At 45.7% G+C, this 19224-nt stretch overlaps 1 protein-coding gene across 2 annotated transcripts in view; it reads left to right on the top strand.

Moving 5' to 3' along the window:
• Mamld1 (mastermind like domain containing 1) overlaps positions 1–18566 on the top strand; it is a 52576-nt gene extending 34010 nt beyond the window's left edge. Inside the window, exons 3-5 of one of the 2 annotated variants that reach the window (XM_048796955.1) lie at positions 8264–8507; positions 14643–14727; positions 16311–16448. In XM_048796955.1, the coding sequence (XP_048652912.1) occupies positions 8264–8507; positions 14643–14683 (285 nt within the window). In that variant the 3' untranslated portion in view covers positions 14684–14727; positions 16311–16448. Of the gene's footprint in view, positions 1–8263; positions 8508–14642; positions 14728–16310 lie in introns of both variants that reach the window. The other variant, XM_048796954.1, reaches the window with a different exon arrangement.
• The last annotated feature ends 658 nt before the right edge of the window (positions 18567–19224 follow it).

Genomic DNA, 19224 nt, shown 5'->3' with positions numbered 1-19224 from the left:
TTTTGAGATGATAGGTTCTCAGTGAGTTGCTCAGGGCCTCGCTAAGTTGCTGAGGCTGGCTTTGAACTTGGGATCCTCCTTCCTCAGCCTCCTGAGCCACTGGGATCACAGGCATACACTACCGCACCCAGTGACACTTTACTGTGTATTGATTGTTTACTTCGCTGTGTTGAAGCTTTTCAGTTTGATTTAATTAAATTTGTCTATTTTTACTTTTGTTTTCTGTGCTTTTGGATCCTTCTCCAAAAAAAAAAATTCTTGTCCATTCCAAAGTCCTAAAGCATATCCACTGTTTTCTTCTAATAGTGTCATCATCTCAGATCTTATATTTAAGTCTTTAATCAATTTTTAATTCTTTTGTGTGTGTGGTTCTCAGAATCTGATTCAGAGTCTCACATATGCTTAGCAAATGCTTTACCACTGAGCTATACCCTAGACCCTTGATGATTTTTATAAAAGGTGACCTACAGGAGTCTAGATTCATTCTTCTGAATCTGTATATCCAATTTTCCCAGCACCATTTATTGAGAAGACTCTCTTCTCTAATGCATGTTCTTAACATGTTTGTCAAAAAACAGTTGGCTGTAGATTCATAGGTTTACTTCTGGACTGTTCCATTCCATTGGTTATGTGTCCATTTTTTGCCAATATCATGCTGCTTTGGTTATTAAGGATTTGTAGAATGTTTTGAAGTGAACTTGTATAATGCTTCCTACTTTCTTCTTTTGCTCAAGATGACTTTGGCATGATTTTGTTTGTTTGGTAGTAGTTCCATATAAACTTTAGAATTGTTTTCCCTGGTTCTGCAAAGAATATCATTGATATTTTCACAAGGATTGCATTGAGATCACTTTGGATAGTATGGACGTTTTTAACAATGGATTTTTCCAATCATGAACACCAGATATAGTTCTACATTTTGTGACCTCTTTAATTTCTTTCATCAATGATTTATAAATTTTATTGTAGATACTTTTCCCCTCTTTGGTTAATTATTCCTAGGTAGTCTGTTACTTTTATAGTTATTATAAATTGGATTGGCTTCTTGATTTCTATTTTAGGTAATTTTCTATCAATGTACAGCAATACTACTAATTTTTGTATGTAGGATTTTGTATCCTACAACCATGCTGAGTTCATTTATTAGTTCTAATGGGTCTTTTTTGGTGGAGTTTTTGGGGTTTCAAGACATCCAACACTATGTTGAATAAAAGTGGTGGAAGTAAGCATCCTAGTCTCATTCCATATCTTAGAGTAAAAGCTTTTACTTTTTCCTCCATTTAGTATATTGTTAGCTGTTGGTTTATTATAAATAGGCTTTATTATGTTAAGGTATATTCCTTATATGCCCAATTTGTTCAGCATATTATCATGAAGGGTTGTTGAATTTTATTAAAAACTTTTTATACATCAATTGGGATGACCATATTGTTTCTGTCCATTCTGTTGACATAGTGGATCACGTTTGTGCATTTGTTTGCATATATTGAACCCTGCTTGCATCCTTGGGATGAATCCATTTGATCATGGTGAATAGTCTTTTATGGTACTGATGGATTCAGTGACTAGATAGGTGGCCACCAGAGAAGAGTAGCAGCAAACCATGGGGTAGTTTGAGTTGTCTATGTGGACAAACCTGGGGGAAGAAGACAGGACCCAAATCCTAAACCCTGAAAGGGTTGGCATCCCTGACAAGATCTCAAGACAGCTGACATCTGCAAGCTCTAAATCTACCAAGAGTGCACTGAGTCAGGGCACTGCAACCTTGACCCACCCCAATTCCCTGTGCCTAAAGCAGCTCCAAAAAGAGCTATGATTTGTAGCACAAAACCACATAATAAGCCCCAAATTCCAAAATAAACTTTTCCAAATGAATGGTGCTTTTACATAAACTTGGGTTGCTTCTTTTACATAGCATCATATTTTCTGTTATCACAATTCCTGATTTTCTCTCAAGGGAATCTATTTTGGAGTATATACTGTACATACAGAAGAAACTATAAAGCATGTAATACTAAAGCTGACACCCACATAACCCATCAACCAGGTCAAGAAATAATACATCCAATAGCTTAGAAATCCCCAGGTACCCTCCCTATTTCCAGAGATAACACCCATACTGACTTCCCAGTGCTGACTGTAGAAATACACCCTAGAAGATTCCAAGGAGCTTTGAGCTCATTTTAGTCCTTGTGCTTAGTCAAAATGCATTAGGTAGTTGTTTTCTGCATAGACTTCCACAGATGACTTGTCTCCACAATTTTGTTGATCGTTATTAGTTTCAGTTTTACATAAGGACCTTATCTTTTCAGAATACATTTTATGACTTTCTGATTACTAGAGTAATATATGCTTTTTGTACTCAACTTGAAAAAAATGCAGAAAACAAACTTCATGTTGTGATTACTAGAGTAATATATGCTTTTTGTATTCAACTTGAAAAAAATGCAGAAAACAAACTTCATATAAAATATATAAATACAAACATATGAATATATAAATAACCTAGGGACAGCTATTGTGAACATGTTGGAATATAGTATTTCACTAACTTTTTCTATACAGAAATGTATATAACATTGTTGGTAATAACCTGTGTATACAGCCTTTCCCCATTACTGGGAAATATAACAGATACAGAAAAGTCTGGAAGGTTGATGTGTACATTGTGACAGAGTGAAAAGTCTTCTTGTTAGCACTGATCAGGTACAGAAATAGAATGTTGACAACCACCAAGTAGAACTTTGTACACCCCTTCTGCCACAGCCTCCTGTCATGGAGTTAGCCACTATCCTCATTCTATCATCATTCTCTTTATTTTCTATGTAGCTTCATCACTTATAAGTGGACTCTTAAACATGCAATAGCTTTGTTTTGGAAAACTGAGTGACAAACACAACCTAGGGTACAAGGCTTCTAGAAGAAGGAAAGCTAAGCTGCCTCTGACTATCTACCCCCAGACTATCTCTTAGAGAAGTAAGTGGCTAAAGGCACCATGAACCTGGGAATGTACAAAGTCCACCACCATCAGGATGCCTGGCAGAGTTCTAGACATGGTGCTATATACATAAAAAATAAATACAGTTAGAGGGATTGGGCCACTGCTGGGTTTTGCTTTCATGCTCATCATAGGCTGCCTTCAATTCCTTCAGCTATCAGGTGTAGGCCAGTGCAAAACATCTCCATGGGGGGAAGTGACAGTTCTCAGGTTATCCAGGCAGCAGCACCTGTAAAGCAGAGTGGAAATTCACCAGCAAAAGTCAAATCAGATCTCTCATCTCCACCAGAGTTAGGGAGAGGTGATTGCCCAAGGACGGAGTCAGGAGGGGATTCAGAGATCTACCTGCTTCCTAAACAGCTTTTACCAACCCCTATTACATTGGCCACCACCCCTTTCTGCTGAGAGCCATACCCGAGTCCGAATGATGCATGGCATTTTTGCCAGAACGGAGTGGTTGAGAGGTGACCAGCAAGCCATTGAGATGATAATGGTAATGTTAAGCTGTGTATATTAGACCCCTGCTGTCGGCCTCCGCCTGCTACTTTGGAGTTTTCGCGGGGATTCCTGGAGAGTTCCCATTGGTTGGGGAAGTGCCGGAAGAGGGAATTCCGGTTGGTGGTTCCTGGAGGAGCCTCGAGGTGTTCAGGAGAGTTCCGGGGAGCGTGTGTGGAGTGTGCTGGTGGAGTTCAGAAATAAAGTTTGTTCCTGCTTCAGTGGCTCGTGATTTGTGCCCAGCCAGACTGCGGCATTTCACCAACCAATGGGAACTCTCCGGGAATCCCGCGAGAACTCCAAAGTAGCACAAGAACTCCAAAGTAGCAGGTGGAGGCGGACAGCAGGGGTCTAATATACACAGCTTAACATAACCATTATCATCTCAATGGCTTGCTGGTCACCTCTCAACCACTCCGTTCTGGCAAAAATGCCATGCATCATTTGGACTCGGGTATGGCTCTCAGCACCTTTCCACTTCACCTTCCATTTCCAGAGACAATCTGAGGCTTCTATTTCTGAGCTTGATGAAGATTCTGCCATAGAGATCAAGTTTCTTTTCAGCTTTCTGTTCTGCCCACTGGTGATTTAGCTTCCATGGGGCTATGTCGTCAGTGAAGCCTGCTCTGTTGACATTTTTCTTTGGGGATGGGGCCTCACTGTGTTTCCCAGGATGGCCTCCAACTCCTGAGCTTTAGCAGTTCCTCTGTCTCAGTCTCCCTAGTAGCTGGAACTACAGATACATGCCACCATGCCTAGCTAAGTGTATGTACTATATAGCTTCTTCTTAAATTATGGTGCTATCTCCTCTTCTACACTCCCTATCTGGTGGGATTTTTTCCTTTAAAAACAAAGCAAAATATAAACCTTTGCTGTAGTTCTAATGGGACTTTGAGAAGGAATGAATTAAAATGCATGCATTAAATCTGCTGTCTAAATCCGGAAGTCTCCAAAGGAAATCCTGCCACTCCCTTCCTTGGTTGCTAGAATGTGTCAGTTAGTTGTATGGCTTCTCAGGAACCCTAGGGCCTATCAGCAGTACTTACTGTACCCAGCAAGGTGGCACTTGGGGAACTTGAGGCTGGGAAAATTGGAGTAAGGAGTATGCATAAGCCTAAGGGTTTTTCTTTGAACACTGCTTCATCTTCAACTACCTTTAGTGTTTGTGACTAAAAGCCTGGCTTTTTTGAAAGTCAGACCCAGGTTCAGCTTTCAGCTCTGTCACTTACCTATCATGTGACTTTGAGCTAGTTGCCATCAGAAAAGAAATGTCATTTGATCTTGACTCTGACCAAGTGAGAGCTTTATGGCTGATGGGCATGTTTTCTGCCTTTTATTTAATTATATCCTATAAGTGTATAAAAGGTTGTTAGGAACATTGTAACTTCTAAAGGTTTCTAAACATAATTAACTTTGGTAAATCCATCTCTGTCTTTGGGACAGACACTCATAAGGCTTCGTATTTTCTTTATTCCATTTTTCTAAAACTGGGGATTGCATCGGTAGTGCCTGATCCCATCCTGCTCCACTTGAGTGAGTGGCTCCAGGCCCACTCTTGATTGTTCCCACACTGTTGGGACTTCTGCTGATGAACACATCCATGTGCCATCTGCATTTTTTTCTGCGTGATGGACTACTGAGGCATTGCAAGCTATGCTAATGCTGATAGGGGATCCTGTTTCTTGACCCATCACTAATATCTTGCAAGTACATGAAGCTACCAGAGATTCCTGAGCAAAAGCTTAAAAAGCTTTCAATCTGTCCAAATAAGCCCCATCAATTGCTTTTAGAATGTGTCATCATGGAGCAGGCATGTCATCAGAACCTAAGAATATTTGTATATTGGGGTCTTAAAAACCAATACGGCTGTAAAATATTGTTCCGAATCATCAAGGAACTAGAAGTGCAGGAGTAAAGGATTGTGAGTTGTAGAAAGCCACGTTTCTGCACTTACTCCACCCAGATGACCTTGCTCCAAGGACAAATTGGAGCTTGATGAAATAAAGCTGCACATGGCCAGTGAGCCCAGCTCTGTGCTAATGAATCACCCCAATGGAAGAGGACCTGAGTTCTCTATGGTTGGTATTAACACCAACAGAATGGCAAAGAACTCTTTTTCACGGGTACATTAAGTTCACTTGCTAAGCCTAATTTGTGTTCTTTTTAGCTTTATTTTTGGCTTTGGGGGGAGTTTTGTTTTTGTTTTTTGGTTATTCATTTGTTTTTGTTTTTTTTTTTTTCACTGTTCAATTTTTAATGTTTACCCATATATGATGATTATTTGAACCTGTACTTGACATATTTTTCTAGAATATTTTCCATTTTATTCTGTTATCAGTTTATTATCATAAAGTTGTTTCCATTATTTTCTTTTTATTTTATTTTATTTTTTTTTTAATTTTTTATTGTTGGCTGTTCAAAACATTACATAATTCTTGATATATCATATTTCACACTTTGATTCAACTGGGTTATGAGCTCCCATTTTTACCCCAAATACAGATTGCAGAATCACATCAGTTACACATCCATTGATTTACATATTGCCATACTAGTGTCTGTTGTGTTCTGCTGCCTTTCCTATCCTCTACTATCCCCCCTCCCCTCCCCTCTTCTCTCTCTGCCCCCTCTACTGTCATTCATTTGTCCCCCTTGTATTATTTTTCCCTTTCCCCTCACTTCCTCTTGTATGTACTTTTGTATAACCCTGAGGGTCTCCTTCCATTTCCATGCAATTTCCCTTCTCTCTCCCTTTCCCTCCCACCTCTCATCCCTATTTAATGTTAATCTTCTTCTCATGCTCTTCGACCCTACTCTGTTCTTAGTTACTCTCCTTATATCAAAGAAGACATTTGGCATTTGTTTTTTAGGGATTGGCTAGCTTCACTTAGCATAATCTGCTCTAATGCCATCCATTTCCCTGTAAATTCTATGATTTTGTCATTTTTTAATGCAGAATAATACTCCATTGTGTATAAATGCCACATTTTTTTTATCCATTCATCTATTGAAGGGCATCTAGGTTGGTTCCACAGTCTTGCTATTGTGAATTGTGCTGCTATGAACATCGATGTAGCAGTGTCCCTGTAGCATGCTCTTTTTAGGTCTTTAGAGAATAGACCGAGAAGGGGAATAGCTGGGTCAAATGGTGGCTCCATTCCCAGCTTTCCAAGAAATCTCCATACTGCTTTCCAAATTGGCTGCACCAATTTGCAGTCCCACCAGCAATGTACAAGTGTACCCTTTTCCCCACATCCTCGCCAGCACTTGTTGTTGTTTGACTTCATAATGTGTTATCTCTAAAACTCTTCAGGTAGTTAGGTTGTCTTCTAATGCCTATTTTTAAATATTTATAACTTGCTCTTAAGTATTTGTCTGGAGCCTCCCTTGTAATACTCTGCCTGTGTTTTTCTTAATAGAACATTAAGACAATTTCTCCATTTCAAAACTTGCTTTCTATATACCATGTTCGTACCTGAACGTGTATGTGTGGGTTTTGGACTGAGGCATACCTAGGTCTGCATCCTGCTCTACTTCTAGCTAGCTGTGGTAACTTTGGGCAACATAGTTAACATCTCTGGGCCTCAGTGCCTTCATCCATATAGTAAGGACTGTAATTAGTCCCTACTTCAGAGACAACTGTTTATAAGAATTGAATAAGACCAAATATTGCAAGCACTTGGGTTAATGCTAGAGTGTAGAAAATGCTCAGTAAATTTCATGGCAGTGGCAATTTTTATTGCTTTTTTTCAAATAATATATCGAAAAATCTACTGGACTATCATCCATTGGAAAGACTTGCTCATAGTAGGTGCTTCATAAGTGTTTAGCTTAGATGTGAGAGGTGTTTTTCTTTCCACTGGACTGTTTCTTGGACCCAGTTTTTGATCACTTGCAGCTCAGTATTAAATGTAGGAGAATGAAGATGCTGCTTCAGGGAAAAACAACGAGTTGTCATCATGCAGTCTTTGGCCCAGTCCTCTTGGACACCACTGCTACTAAACACTTGGCATGCTCGTCAGGGTGTAAAAGTCTGGCTCGTCCACTCATCTAAGTTTTGAAGCTTTTGCTGACATAGATATCAAGTAGAAGGTTATTTTAATTGCTTCTGCTGAACGAATTGGGTCATACATTCAATGCTGGTGTCATGCCTCCCTTCTAAAGCTTAATGGAAAGGGAGTTCCTGTCCATCCAATCCTGAAACCTTGAGGCCCTGGCACGGACAAGTTTGGGTTTTGACTGTTGGGAGGTGTACACTTGACTGGTTTTGCACTCACCATTTGGTTTTTCAGACCCCGCAGCATGTCTACCCACACAGAACTACAAACCAGTTGGAGTTGTGTGCTCTGTTGTGAGGGTGGGGGTGGGGCAGGGTGGGGAGGGGTTTGATCCATGAACCAGGTATCTGGTGTAGCTTTATTCCAGCTTTCCACAAGCTAGTAATTGCTCAAAATCCATGGATGGGTATTAAGTGGTCAAGAAGACCCCTAAAATTATATGTAAAACATGGATGCTCTGGGAAGGAAGGGGGAGACACTACGGGGGCATTTTCTGTGGCGAGAGACTATAGCCTTTAACTGATTCTCAAAGGAGTCTGTGACCCAAGACAAGCTAAGACCACAAAGCTATTTGGTTTTGCTTCCCCAAACCAGTTGGTGTATATAACCACAACACCCAAACCACCCAAGTAGGAGGTCAGAACAGTGACAAAATCAGTCGGAAACTTTTCCTAGTCAAGCAGCTGATGGATTGTTCAATCGGTTGTTGTAGACCCATGTAGACAAAGCCTGCAAGCTTGGGGAAGCCAGGCCCCCTCAGGTCAGCCTCGGGCGTCAGCCCCCATCCTGCCAGGCCCTGGGGAGTGAGTCCTTCCTGCCCGGCAGCTCCTTTGCTCATGAGCTGGCCAGAGTCACCTCCTCGTACAGCACCTCAGAGGCAGCGCCCTGGGGCGGCTGGGATCCGAAGGACTGGAGGCAGGTGCCTGCTCCACTACTGCCTAGCTGCGATGCCGCAGGTAAGTCACTTCTCCTCAAGCCTCGCTTTCCTCATCTGTCAACTGGGGCACAGCCACCCGCTCAGCCTGCCCGCCTGCCTCACGGGGTTATTTGGGAGGAACACAGGAGGTGACAGCTCTGAAGGCAACCCATAAAGTTCTGTATGCCTCTGAGGGATTTGTAGTGCTTTCTGGCCTTCCTTTTTCTCTAGCCCAAGCAAGCAGAATTCTCCAGGTATCTTGGCCTCACCTGCAGGGAAACAAGTGGGGGATTGCTCAGGGTGCAGTTTCTCTCTCCCTCTTCTGGACACCTTCTGGCATTCCATTTCCTTTCCTGCCTGCCTGTCCCTGCTGCCAGACTGGGAGCCCAAGGGGAGTAGGGGTTGTACTTCTGTGCTTCCAAATCCCCCTACCAGATGACTGCCTGTTTGATACCAAGTGGGGGCTCAGGAACCGCCTCTCCTGCCAGCAATCTGCTGTGGGTTCTGCACCGCATGGTATTCTCTGACCCCACTGAAGGCCTGGCAGTCCAGGAGGGAAGGGAGAAGGCATCCAAGCCAAGCCTATCCCAAGATGGCTGAGAGTTTGAATCAACCTCTAGAGTCTAGAAAGAATGGCTGGCTTACATGCCCCAAAGAGTCACATTAACAGTCATAACAGCAAGATGATGCATACCAGCTTTTGCAGAGAATTTCATTTGGATCTTGGAGTTGTTATTCTGGTGCATGAAATATCAATGTGCACAGGATGTCTGCCCTATCTGCAGAGAGAGAGCTGGAGATACGAGCATTTTCTAAGTGATAGTAATCAGAAGATGGCCATCAAGCTGAAAGGGCCTCCTGGGATTCTGGCCTTTAATGGAAATGCGGCTTTGGTACATCCAGCCTTGTTCTCTTTATCCTGCCTGCCCTGGCCTGGAAGAACAAGCAGTGCTTTCCGTTCAAGGGCTATTGATTTCTTTCTCCCTCAGAGTCACAGTACTCCTCAGCTGTTCGCTCTTCAGATGAAACCAGAAGAATATTGTCCAGCCCAAAGCTGCCAGGGAAACAAAATTAGAGAAAAAGGATATAGATGTCGTCCACTCGGAATGTCGCCATTTCTATCCTGCTCTGTCCTGCCTTGCCCTGGCCTCAGAAGCCACAAATGAGAGGATCCCAGCTAGCATGCCTGGAGAGTTCCTTTACCTCACCTCATTATCTGTCTGCCCGAGTAGCAGAGGGCAGAGCACATGTGTGGCCCCAACATTTTCTCTAGGAACTTTAGAAGTTGGCCACACTGAGGGGGGTCCTCGGCACTTGTCACAATAGCCTGTGAGTTTGGGACAGAAATAACAAAGATTTTGTTTCCTCTGCCCAAGGATCATCCCAGCATTTGACAGGTTCCAGGTGGCCCTGGAACCACCAAGATGGAGGCGGACTCAGAATGATTTACACAGTCATAGGTCAAGTAGCAAAAAAGGACATACGTGGAGTTCAGCCATTTGCTTTTGATAGTATTTATTTTGTGAAGCCCCTGATGATAGCTTCCACTGGTTGGGACCCAAGGGCTCTTTCTGTGGGAGAGAGCTCCACCTCCTGCACCACTGTCCAAAGGGACAAAAAAAGACCCCAGAAGGCCAATGCTGCTATAGGTTTTGCCAAGCATATGGAACTGTGTGTCAGGATCCAGTTCCCCCTCAGGGTCCCATGCCTCACCCAGGGATTCTGCCAGTACCTTCCACCACCATCCCTTCACCCTGGCATATTGTCTGTAGAACATTATCCTCTTTGACTGATTTACTTGGGTCTTGTCAGCCTCCCTGGTCCATAGCAGACCCATGTTCATCAAATGACTGGCAGAGGGGCTGACTGGGCTGCCCTGTAAGCCCATCACATCCTTGCACAGTTAAGTTTAGGGACCCTAGAGTCATTGAGGCCTCTGTCCCTCTCATGACACTCTGGGCAGGGGAAGCCATGAAGCCAAGGCCATACACAAGCGCAGGTGTTAAGCAGGTTCCACCCCAAGTCATGGCCCCAGTGATACACAGGGAGATGTGACCTGATGGGTACTCATCGCTCCCTATCTTCTGGAGAAATTGAGTCACAGGCTCTGAGAGTTGAGGAACCTAGTAAACAATGAATACTTGCCTACCATTCATTGTAGGAAACCCCCACAGTTTCTGAAAGATGCTCAAGAAGAAATTTTTGCATAAGAGCACCCCAAACTGGGCTTCTGGCAGCTGTAACTAAATTGTGTCTCTCTATGGGTCCTGGCTGGCCAGAGCCCATGGGTCTCAGGAGTGCCCATCCATGGGGGAGCATGGGACCCCTCAGAAATCAGATCTCAGTGATGTGGGAATTCCCATGCAGTATGCCATCCTCCTGTCATTTCAAAGGAAAAGTCCCAAGGGCCAGTGAGTTGTTGCCAATGCTTGCTTCCATAATCTACAAAAGAAGGTGCTCTTCCTTGTGGAGTAATAAACAAACCCACGCTAGAGCTCATTACCCTATGGGACACATAGCTCAGTGCCTTTGCTGGCACAAGCAGTGTTCACTGGGGAAACCAGGTGGGGATTCCCTTATGAGGGAAAAATAATCTTTCTCCTCTGTTCCCCCTCCCCTTTTTTCTCCTCCCTCTTCTCTCTCTCTCTCTCTCTCTCTCTCTCTCTCTCCCTCCTGTTCTCCCACTTTTTTTCCCTCTCACTCTCCCTCTTCCCTCCCTCTCTCAATCGACATGCTGTATTTCTCTGAATCAGAATGCTTTCTTCTAGGGGATCGTGGAGTGAGTGACTTCAATCTGAATCAGGCTGAAACTCAGGAATCCTTTGTGGGCACCTGTCTTTGTATATGATTCTACTGCCCTCTGACTCCCCCCAATTGGAGAGTCTCTTTTTCCGATTAGGTGGTTGAATTGTTATTAAGATCACTTTCCCTCTGCCCTGATGAGAAGGAAGCATCCAGGTGATTGTACTGGGGTGCACAGAAACATGAGCATGTGGTGGCTGCAGGGTGAAGCTGGTACAGTGCCCAGCCTAGTCTATTGGCAGGCACCATACTGAGCTCAGTGGTGCCAGGAGGCAGTGGCAGCCTTTGGTTAGGCCTGGCCTTTTGCCTTTCGCTCCTGCTTGGCACACAAGTTAAGGCATTAGCCCTTCTATGAGCCCCTAGAGACTGGTGGGGCTGTACAGCTTCCTGAGCATCAACACGAAGCTTCCTGAAAGGCAGCCCAGGACTTGTCTGTGAATTGGCTGAGTGGGGCTGAGAATAGGTGAGACAGAGGAAGGGGGAGGCCTTAGTTCTCTGAGACTTCCTGCTGGCCCTAGCCCATCAGGATGGCCACTGTGGGAGAGGCACACAGGGCTCACTTATCAGTGTCCCGGGAACAATAGGATAAAGTGTATATGACAATCGCAGCCTTAGAAAATTTAGTCCTTTGATGACTGTCTCCATAACTTTGCTTATAAAAAGCCACACGACCTGGGCCATCCTTTACAAGAGGGCAGAAAGTGAGTGTCTGTCACTAAGCAGCAATTTTCAGCCACCATTTCCTCCTGGTCACTGAAACCATTTGTCATTTCCTGTTTTCTCCATTTTCCAACGATTCTAATTGTCAGTGTCAAAAGGCAACAACTGTTTTCTTGTGGCTTATCTTTGGAGCACATTGATTCAGAACAAAGGATCGGAGCCTCCCTCTGCAAAACAAAGGAAGCAGCCTCCTTGGAAAGGCTGGAGAGAGTGCCCAGGCCCCCTCTGTCAGGGAGGAGAGGACTGGCAGTGTCTCTGGACACCCTAGCAGGGTGAAGAGCTGGTGGAATACCCCAGCTTTCTGGGGGTCCCCACAGACACAGGGCTTCTGTAGAGCAGCTGCCAGCACTACTGGCTGGGCAAGGGCACTGTTTGACCTTGGCAGTATGTATAGTTATGCAGCTGACCAGATTTTCCCCTTAAACTCTGGATGCTCTAGTATCCCCTTTGTCCCTATAACCCTAAACTTAGTGTGAAGCACTCTCTTATCCAAAAGATGGTACAAGGGGAGCAGGGGCCTCCACTCTCTGAATCCTGCCCAGCACAGGCTTTCCTTGTTTTCTGAGCTCCTGGGTGGTCTTTCTCTGTACATCCTTCCCTTTGCACTTTTCTGCCCTCCCCTGCTTTTGCTTGGGACACATTCTCTAACCTCCATCTGCACCGGTCCCTGTACTATTGTGATACTAGATAAAAGTGATGGGGCAGCCAGTGGGTATAGACTTTGAGTCTGCAGTTAGGAAGCATTGCACTTCCTTTCCATGTTGCTTTGGATAGTCATTTAACTTCTGTGAGCCTCCCATGTCACATCAGTAAGCTGGGGACTCTGGATGTATTCCAATGTCCTCAGGCTGATCTAAGAATCAATTAGAAGAACATAAGTGAAAGGGCTGCCTTCAGAAATGCCCACCCACCCTGAGCATCTCAGGCACATCTAGAGGCTATCGCCTGGGGCAGTCATGCCTTCTGTCCCCACTGAGCATTTTTTTCTGAGATGACAGGAAATAATGGGTGCGAAGTGCCCTAGACAGTGATCACTCATAAAAGCTAACCTACCCCACCCCGCCCAACCAGTGCTTTAGCAGGAAGAGGGCAGATCCATGGGTCAGCCGAGAAACAGCCCTCTCCACCCACATCCCAGCAGCCTCTGCTGTGGGAGGAGACAAGAGCCAGCACAGGAAGCAGGCTAAGGGTGGGATGGAAAAGCAAAGCCCAGGCTGGGGAAATCACTCCTGGTGTAGTCTTCCCAGTGCCATGTGTTTGTCCTCTCTGCCTTGCCAGGAGCTGAGGCCAGGTACTGCTGCCAGGCCTGAGAGCTGGGCACATTCCAAAGTGCCATCCCTCTGCCCTGCCTACACCCACACCAGCCCCACTGAGTGCACAGAGGGGCTGCCCGGGGAAGCCCATTACTAGGAAAGCAGGCAGTGCCTAGGCAGCTCATATTGCACAGTTGAGACCTCTGTCACATGGGGGGCACAGGTGAGAGAAAATGTTGGTTAGTGCACTCACAGGCAGGCTTCTGGAGAAAGGGAGAGAGACGGCAGCAGGTGAGCACAGGTTGAGCAGTGGACTGAAGTCAGATGTGGGTCCCAGTCACCACCTTGCCCTGGCTGGCTGAGGGTCTTAGTGATTTGTGCCTTTTTCTGCCTTGGGCCTTCTTCTGATCCTCTCCCTGCCATGTTTTTCTCCTTTGTCTGTGAGCCTATCCCACACTGATTTGTTCTTTTTCATGCTCCTGGGTGGACTTTCTCTGTACATCCTTCCCTTGGCACTTTTCTGCCCTCCCCTGCCTTTTCTTGGGTCACATCCTCTAACTTTCATCTGTCCCTGCCCCAACCCTGGTACAATGTGTTACTTGATGGAACGTAAGGGGCTTCACTGCAGCCCAAAAGCCTGGCTCCTCCCTCACCCACTCAGCCAACTTTGAGAAGGAGACAGGAAGCTCCTCCCAATTGTCCGTGCTGCAGCCAATCAGGAAAAGGAAGAGAAATTGGCAGTGTCTGCCAACTCTTGGACTCAGTGTCCATGTGACCATTTGATCATTCAGCCTTCATGCCGGGACCACCCAGATAAACCTTGGTCCTTTCCCCATGACAGCCTTGCAGAGAGTGGACACCCACCACCAAATAGGCCAGAATCTGCTCTGCCCAAGCCACTGTGTCCTTTGAATGCAGCCAATTTGTCTGGGTGTCCTTGAAAATGGCATGGCCAGATTCCTATCCACACTGGGCATGTGTGGCCAACACAAAGTAGCATAGGACTGTCACCTCCGTCCTTCTACATTCTCTGCTTCTATTAATGCAGCCTAATGTTACATTTGTTCTTTTGGTGACCACACCGCACTGCTGACCCATTCTGAACAGATAGACATTCAAACTGCCTCAGTCTTTTTCTCTGTGCACTGCTGCTGATTTCTGCCTCTTGCCCCATCCTATGCTGTTGCAGTTGGTTTTTTAACCCAGGCGCAGAATCCTACTTTTCTTTATACCTGTGGAACTTTGCTGTGGAGGGTGGGACATGCATGCAAGTATGTGTTGGTGTGTTCACTCATGCTTTTGCTGCACCAAAGCCGAGTCCTAGGTCCCCAAGCAGTGATCCCAAGACTAACGTTTCTCAGCAGCTATAATCTAATGTGTCTTTTTCATCTTCTGTTTAGCAAGAGAAACAGAGATCAGGTCTTATGGCAATAACCCCTAAACAGAGGAGCATGTACATGGGCCAGCAGATGAGCCATTTTCAAGGTAAGTAGTTAAGGTCAGTTTTCCCAAAGGGACCTGCCGGGGGATGCATATGTAGGGGTGGGGCAGGATTTCACTTCTGAGTAAGCAGTTACCATCTGTGTTTCTGAAAAGCACTTGAGTGGTCTGTAAGTCAGTTAAGTAGAACATGAATTCTGACCCTGCCCATTCACTCCCCCATGCACATTCACACAGAGCTGGGCTGACCTTCCATTTCTAATGAGTTCCAGAGCTACTGGCTCCCAGAGCCTCTACAGATAGCAGGAGCTCCCCCCACCCCACCACCCACATGGCAACCGTGAATGTACTCCACATTTATTGGCTTAGGATATACCAGTTAGCAAAAAGCTAGACATGGTCCCACCTTTGTGGAATTTACAGGCTTCCAGGCAGAACTGAGTTAAGCAGTCCTTACAAACCAGTAAGGTGAGATTGGAGCAGGCCAAGCATACTCATGGGAACACTCTCCGACAAGTGGCAGTATCTTCATTTTACCCAATGCCACCTCTACACCATTGATTCTCCAGCCTCATGCAAAAAACCCTGTGCCTTTGAGCCTGATACCAGCCAACTTTGTGTCTATCTGCCCAGGCTGGAGTGGCATGTCGGGCAGGCTTCAGCTACAGGGACAGAGCAGGTCAGTTTCAGGAAGGCTGAGGCTAGAGTGTAAACTAGTTGAAAAACTTGGAGGTGCCACAGTAATAAAAGAACCTAGGCATAGTTACAAGAGAAAAATAGAATTAGTAATTATGATCATGGAGTGTAAGATGAGTAGTGTCCAAGGCTGGCATTCTAACTGCACTGTTTCTTGCTTAACCTCGGGCAAACCATGTGACTGACACGTGCCTCAGTTTCCACAGCTTCCACTGAACAAGAGTGCCGGTAGATGTCAGCCACAGCACACTCAGGATGCATTCTGAAACTTAGGTACCTGGGATTCTACCTTCTGTCTTCTGCTCTGTCTCTTTCCACCCTGTCTCTCTCCAAAAATCAGGAAGCTCAGAAGGTGGCCTCCTAGATTTCGACCTTTAGAAAGAAAACTTACTGCAGATCAAGTCAGCAAACACATGATCCTCAGAGGCTATGGGGAGCACTCCTTCTTACCATGTTTGTTGGGTGGAGAGCTGAGGCAAGCTACATCCTCCCTAGTTTGAGGGCTGAGCCATCTTCCACAACCCACCACACTCCACCCCAACCCTTCCTTTCTTCTACAAAATATTCAGGACAAGCCCCTAAATACAAGCCCCTAAATACTGAGGGTAAGAGCAGACACAGCCCCTGGTCTCACAGAGATTCCTGTCTACTTGAAAAGGTGGGCAGCTGGCATTTCAATCCAGCATGATCTGCTTTGGGTGAGGGGTGTTTTGTGTACAGACATAGGAGTTATGGGAGGGCTTCACAGAATAACTGTGTCCAGGCTGAGGGCAGAGAAATGAGGGGAATTGAAAAGAGTCAGTGGGAGCAGGGTTGCTTAGTCAGGGACATGAGGTGAGAAGTGACGGATGCTGGACCCATGGCCTGTCCAGTGGCCACAGTCCTTGCTGAGGATGCCTATGGAACTGATTCCCATGTCTCTCTTTCTGTAGCCGTCCAAGAACAAGTCACCTCCAAGTGTAGCCACACCAAGGCAAGCCCCCTGTCCAGCCAGCATATGATGTCATCCACACCTGGGCTCCTTCAGAACAATGAGAATCCAGGAATAATCCAACCCACCAGACACCAGAGCCATGAGGGCATGAGCACGATCTCACCAACTCTGAAGAAGCAGCAAAGAATATTCAACTCCAGCCCCCAGTGTCCCACATCCTCACACTTGAACCAGAACCCCCAGGGCAATCTTGGCTCTGTCTGCCAGCATCCACAGAATCCCAAAATCACCCCTATAGGAGTGCCCCTGCCCAGGTTCTGCTCCCAGCCCCTGGACAGTCAGCACCTAAGTCCCCACCAGCTCAGACAGCCCAGTATGACAAGAATGCCCACTGTATTCAACAATGCTGCCTGGATGGTGGCGGCAGCAGCTATGACCACAGCAGTTTCGAGGGAACCTCCTCCAAGCCAGGGAGATGACAGCATGAAGCACCATTTTGATAGCAACTCAGTCTTTGCCAAGGTGCCCATGGGAGTGCCTCCGGTAGCCTCAGCATTTCCATCTCAGCAGCCGTTTGTGCCCCCTAATCAGGCTGCCCCGGGAGGCACACCTGACCAGAAGGTTAGTGATGCCCTGGCCAACCCCAGCTTCAGGCTGCTGGGGAACCAGAGCTTCCAGCAGAGCCCAATACAGGTCCCTGTGCCTGTGCTGAACACCACCAAGTCCCTCCAGCAGGGCATGGCCACCATGGCTCCCATGAGTCCCGTTCAGGGCATTGAGCCACCAAGCTATGTGGCTGCTGCCGCTGCTGCCGCTGCTGCATCTGCCATCGCTACTAGCCAGTCCTTGGGTCCATTTAACAGAACAGGTAGCCTCCCTGAGCTGCCACCTGACAACCTTTTGCCCCAACCTCATCCCCAGTCTCCACTAAATGGTCTGATTTCACCCCCTGATGATAGTGAGGTGGATTTCATTGAAGCTCTCTTGAAAGGCTCTAGCGAGGGCCCAGATGAAGACTGGGTGTGCAATTTGAGGCTGATCGATGACATTTTGGAACAGCAAGCTGCAGTCCAAAATGCCATAGCCCAGAATGCTGACCAACTCACCAAGGGTACTGGGGAGTTTTAGATCAGAGCAAGATGCCCACAGAAACCCCCATGTTGATGTCACTCAAAGGAGTCATCAGAATCCACATCAAGTTCACAACTGGCCCCAGACAGTCACACTTGGCTCCTCATTAGTGGTGTCAGCCCAGCCTGTCCCTCTCTCTACCAGAAACAATGGAAAGCTGGCGATTTTTCAAGCTACTTGTATATATTTAAAAATTTTGTAAATGGTTTTCCTAAACACGAATGACAGAAGTATTTATACTTGGTTTTGTGACTTTGTAAATAAAGTGACGGCTTTTGTTTCAATAGATTTGTGTTTATTATGCCTTGTTTTGTGTTTGTTATACATTTTATACAAATATGCAGACTGTGTTGTCCACTGCAGTGACACCTTGTTAAGCCAGGTGACTGAGTTGCTGTGGTTTTGATGCAATGAGAGATGTGGATGTGATCAATGGGTGTTGTACAAACTGACAAATGCTGAATAGAAAAACCACTTGGTCATTGATTTCCATTTTCACTAAAAATTCTGTCGCCTGCCAGGTGTGACTGTTAATCTCATTGCAGACTTCTTCGTCCCTGCTAGCTCCTCCCTAATGAGCATCTACAGCAGAAGCTGTTTTATTGTTAAGTGCCCCCTGAGAAATTGCAGGTAAGCTAGATGTCCTTTAGATTTGGGAGAGGTGCAAAGAGCTGAGCTCTGTGTGAGCTGTCCACCTCGAGGCACTAGAACATTCCCCTCTTTCTGTCATTCAGACCTCAGAGAAAACCCCCACTTCCTGCCGCTTCAGTGCACCCTCACAGGGGGAAGGTGAGCCCGTCCTGCTTTCAAGCCTGCTTTTAAGTCTTTCCGCATTCGTCTTGGTGTAAGGCTCTGTGGTTTGGGGTGAAGAGTCTATAACATTAATAGTTGATTTGGAGTTTGTCTTTGATGGTTTCTATCTGCAATTATTGTCATGTATATTTAAGTGTCTGTTATAAAAAAAAATCCACACGCACTGTCCTGTAAACTTTTTTCAGTGTCCAGATTTTGTGTAATCACATTTTAATTGCCACCTCGTATTTTGCCTCTACATCAAAATCTGGCATCTATTTTGAGCCAGTGTGTTTTTTCTGTTCTGTAATAAACAGCCAGGAGAAAAGTGCCTCTATGTTTTCATTTTCCAGGGAGCATTCAGTGCCTACAAACCCAAGTCAGCTGAGCCTGCTAGTGTCTCTGGTTCTCAGAGGTGGTTTGATGTCTTGTGCATCAGAAAGCTGCTGTGGTGAGGACACAGGGGTAACTGGCTGGGTAGAACACATTACAGTGATTGACTAGTGTAACATAGAAGCATAGCATTTTCAATCCCAACTCCTCATTTTACAGGAGAGGAACAGGGTTGCGTGGCTACTCAGGTAATTCCACAGTGGGGACAGAGGATGGGTGGGAGATTCCCTCTGAGAATCCAGACTTTGCACCTCCATCCTCCTGCCCTTGGTGAAGATCACACTTGCCCTTCTTTGCTCAAACACTTCCACCCTTGAAAATGGACCGAGAGTGGATCCTGACAGAATTGAGCACATGACTATGTCAACTTGCTATCTGGGTATGACCCCTGGAACCTGAGGAGATAAAGCAGGTGTGAAGCAAAGAAGAGCAGTGCAGGCCTAAGTTTAGGGCTCCTTCAGCTCCACTCATGGAAGGGGCACCCATAGAGAGTGACTGGCAGACTCAGAAACTCAAAGGTCAATGTGTTCTCTCATATGGGGAAGCTAGAGTGAAATAAATGAAAGGGGAGGGAAGCATGGGACAACATAAAGATA

The sequence above is a fragment of the Marmota marmota genome, unplaced genomic scaffold, assembly GCF_001458135.2.
Source record: "Marmota marmota marmota unplaced genomic scaffold, marMar, whole genome shotgun sequence".
NCBI lineage: Eukaryota > Metazoa > Chordata > Mammalia > Rodentia > Sciuridae > Marmota > Marmota marmota.
The sequence above is the reverse complement of the archived record's forward strand: the minus strand, read 5'-3'. Positions and strand labels throughout refer to the sequence as shown.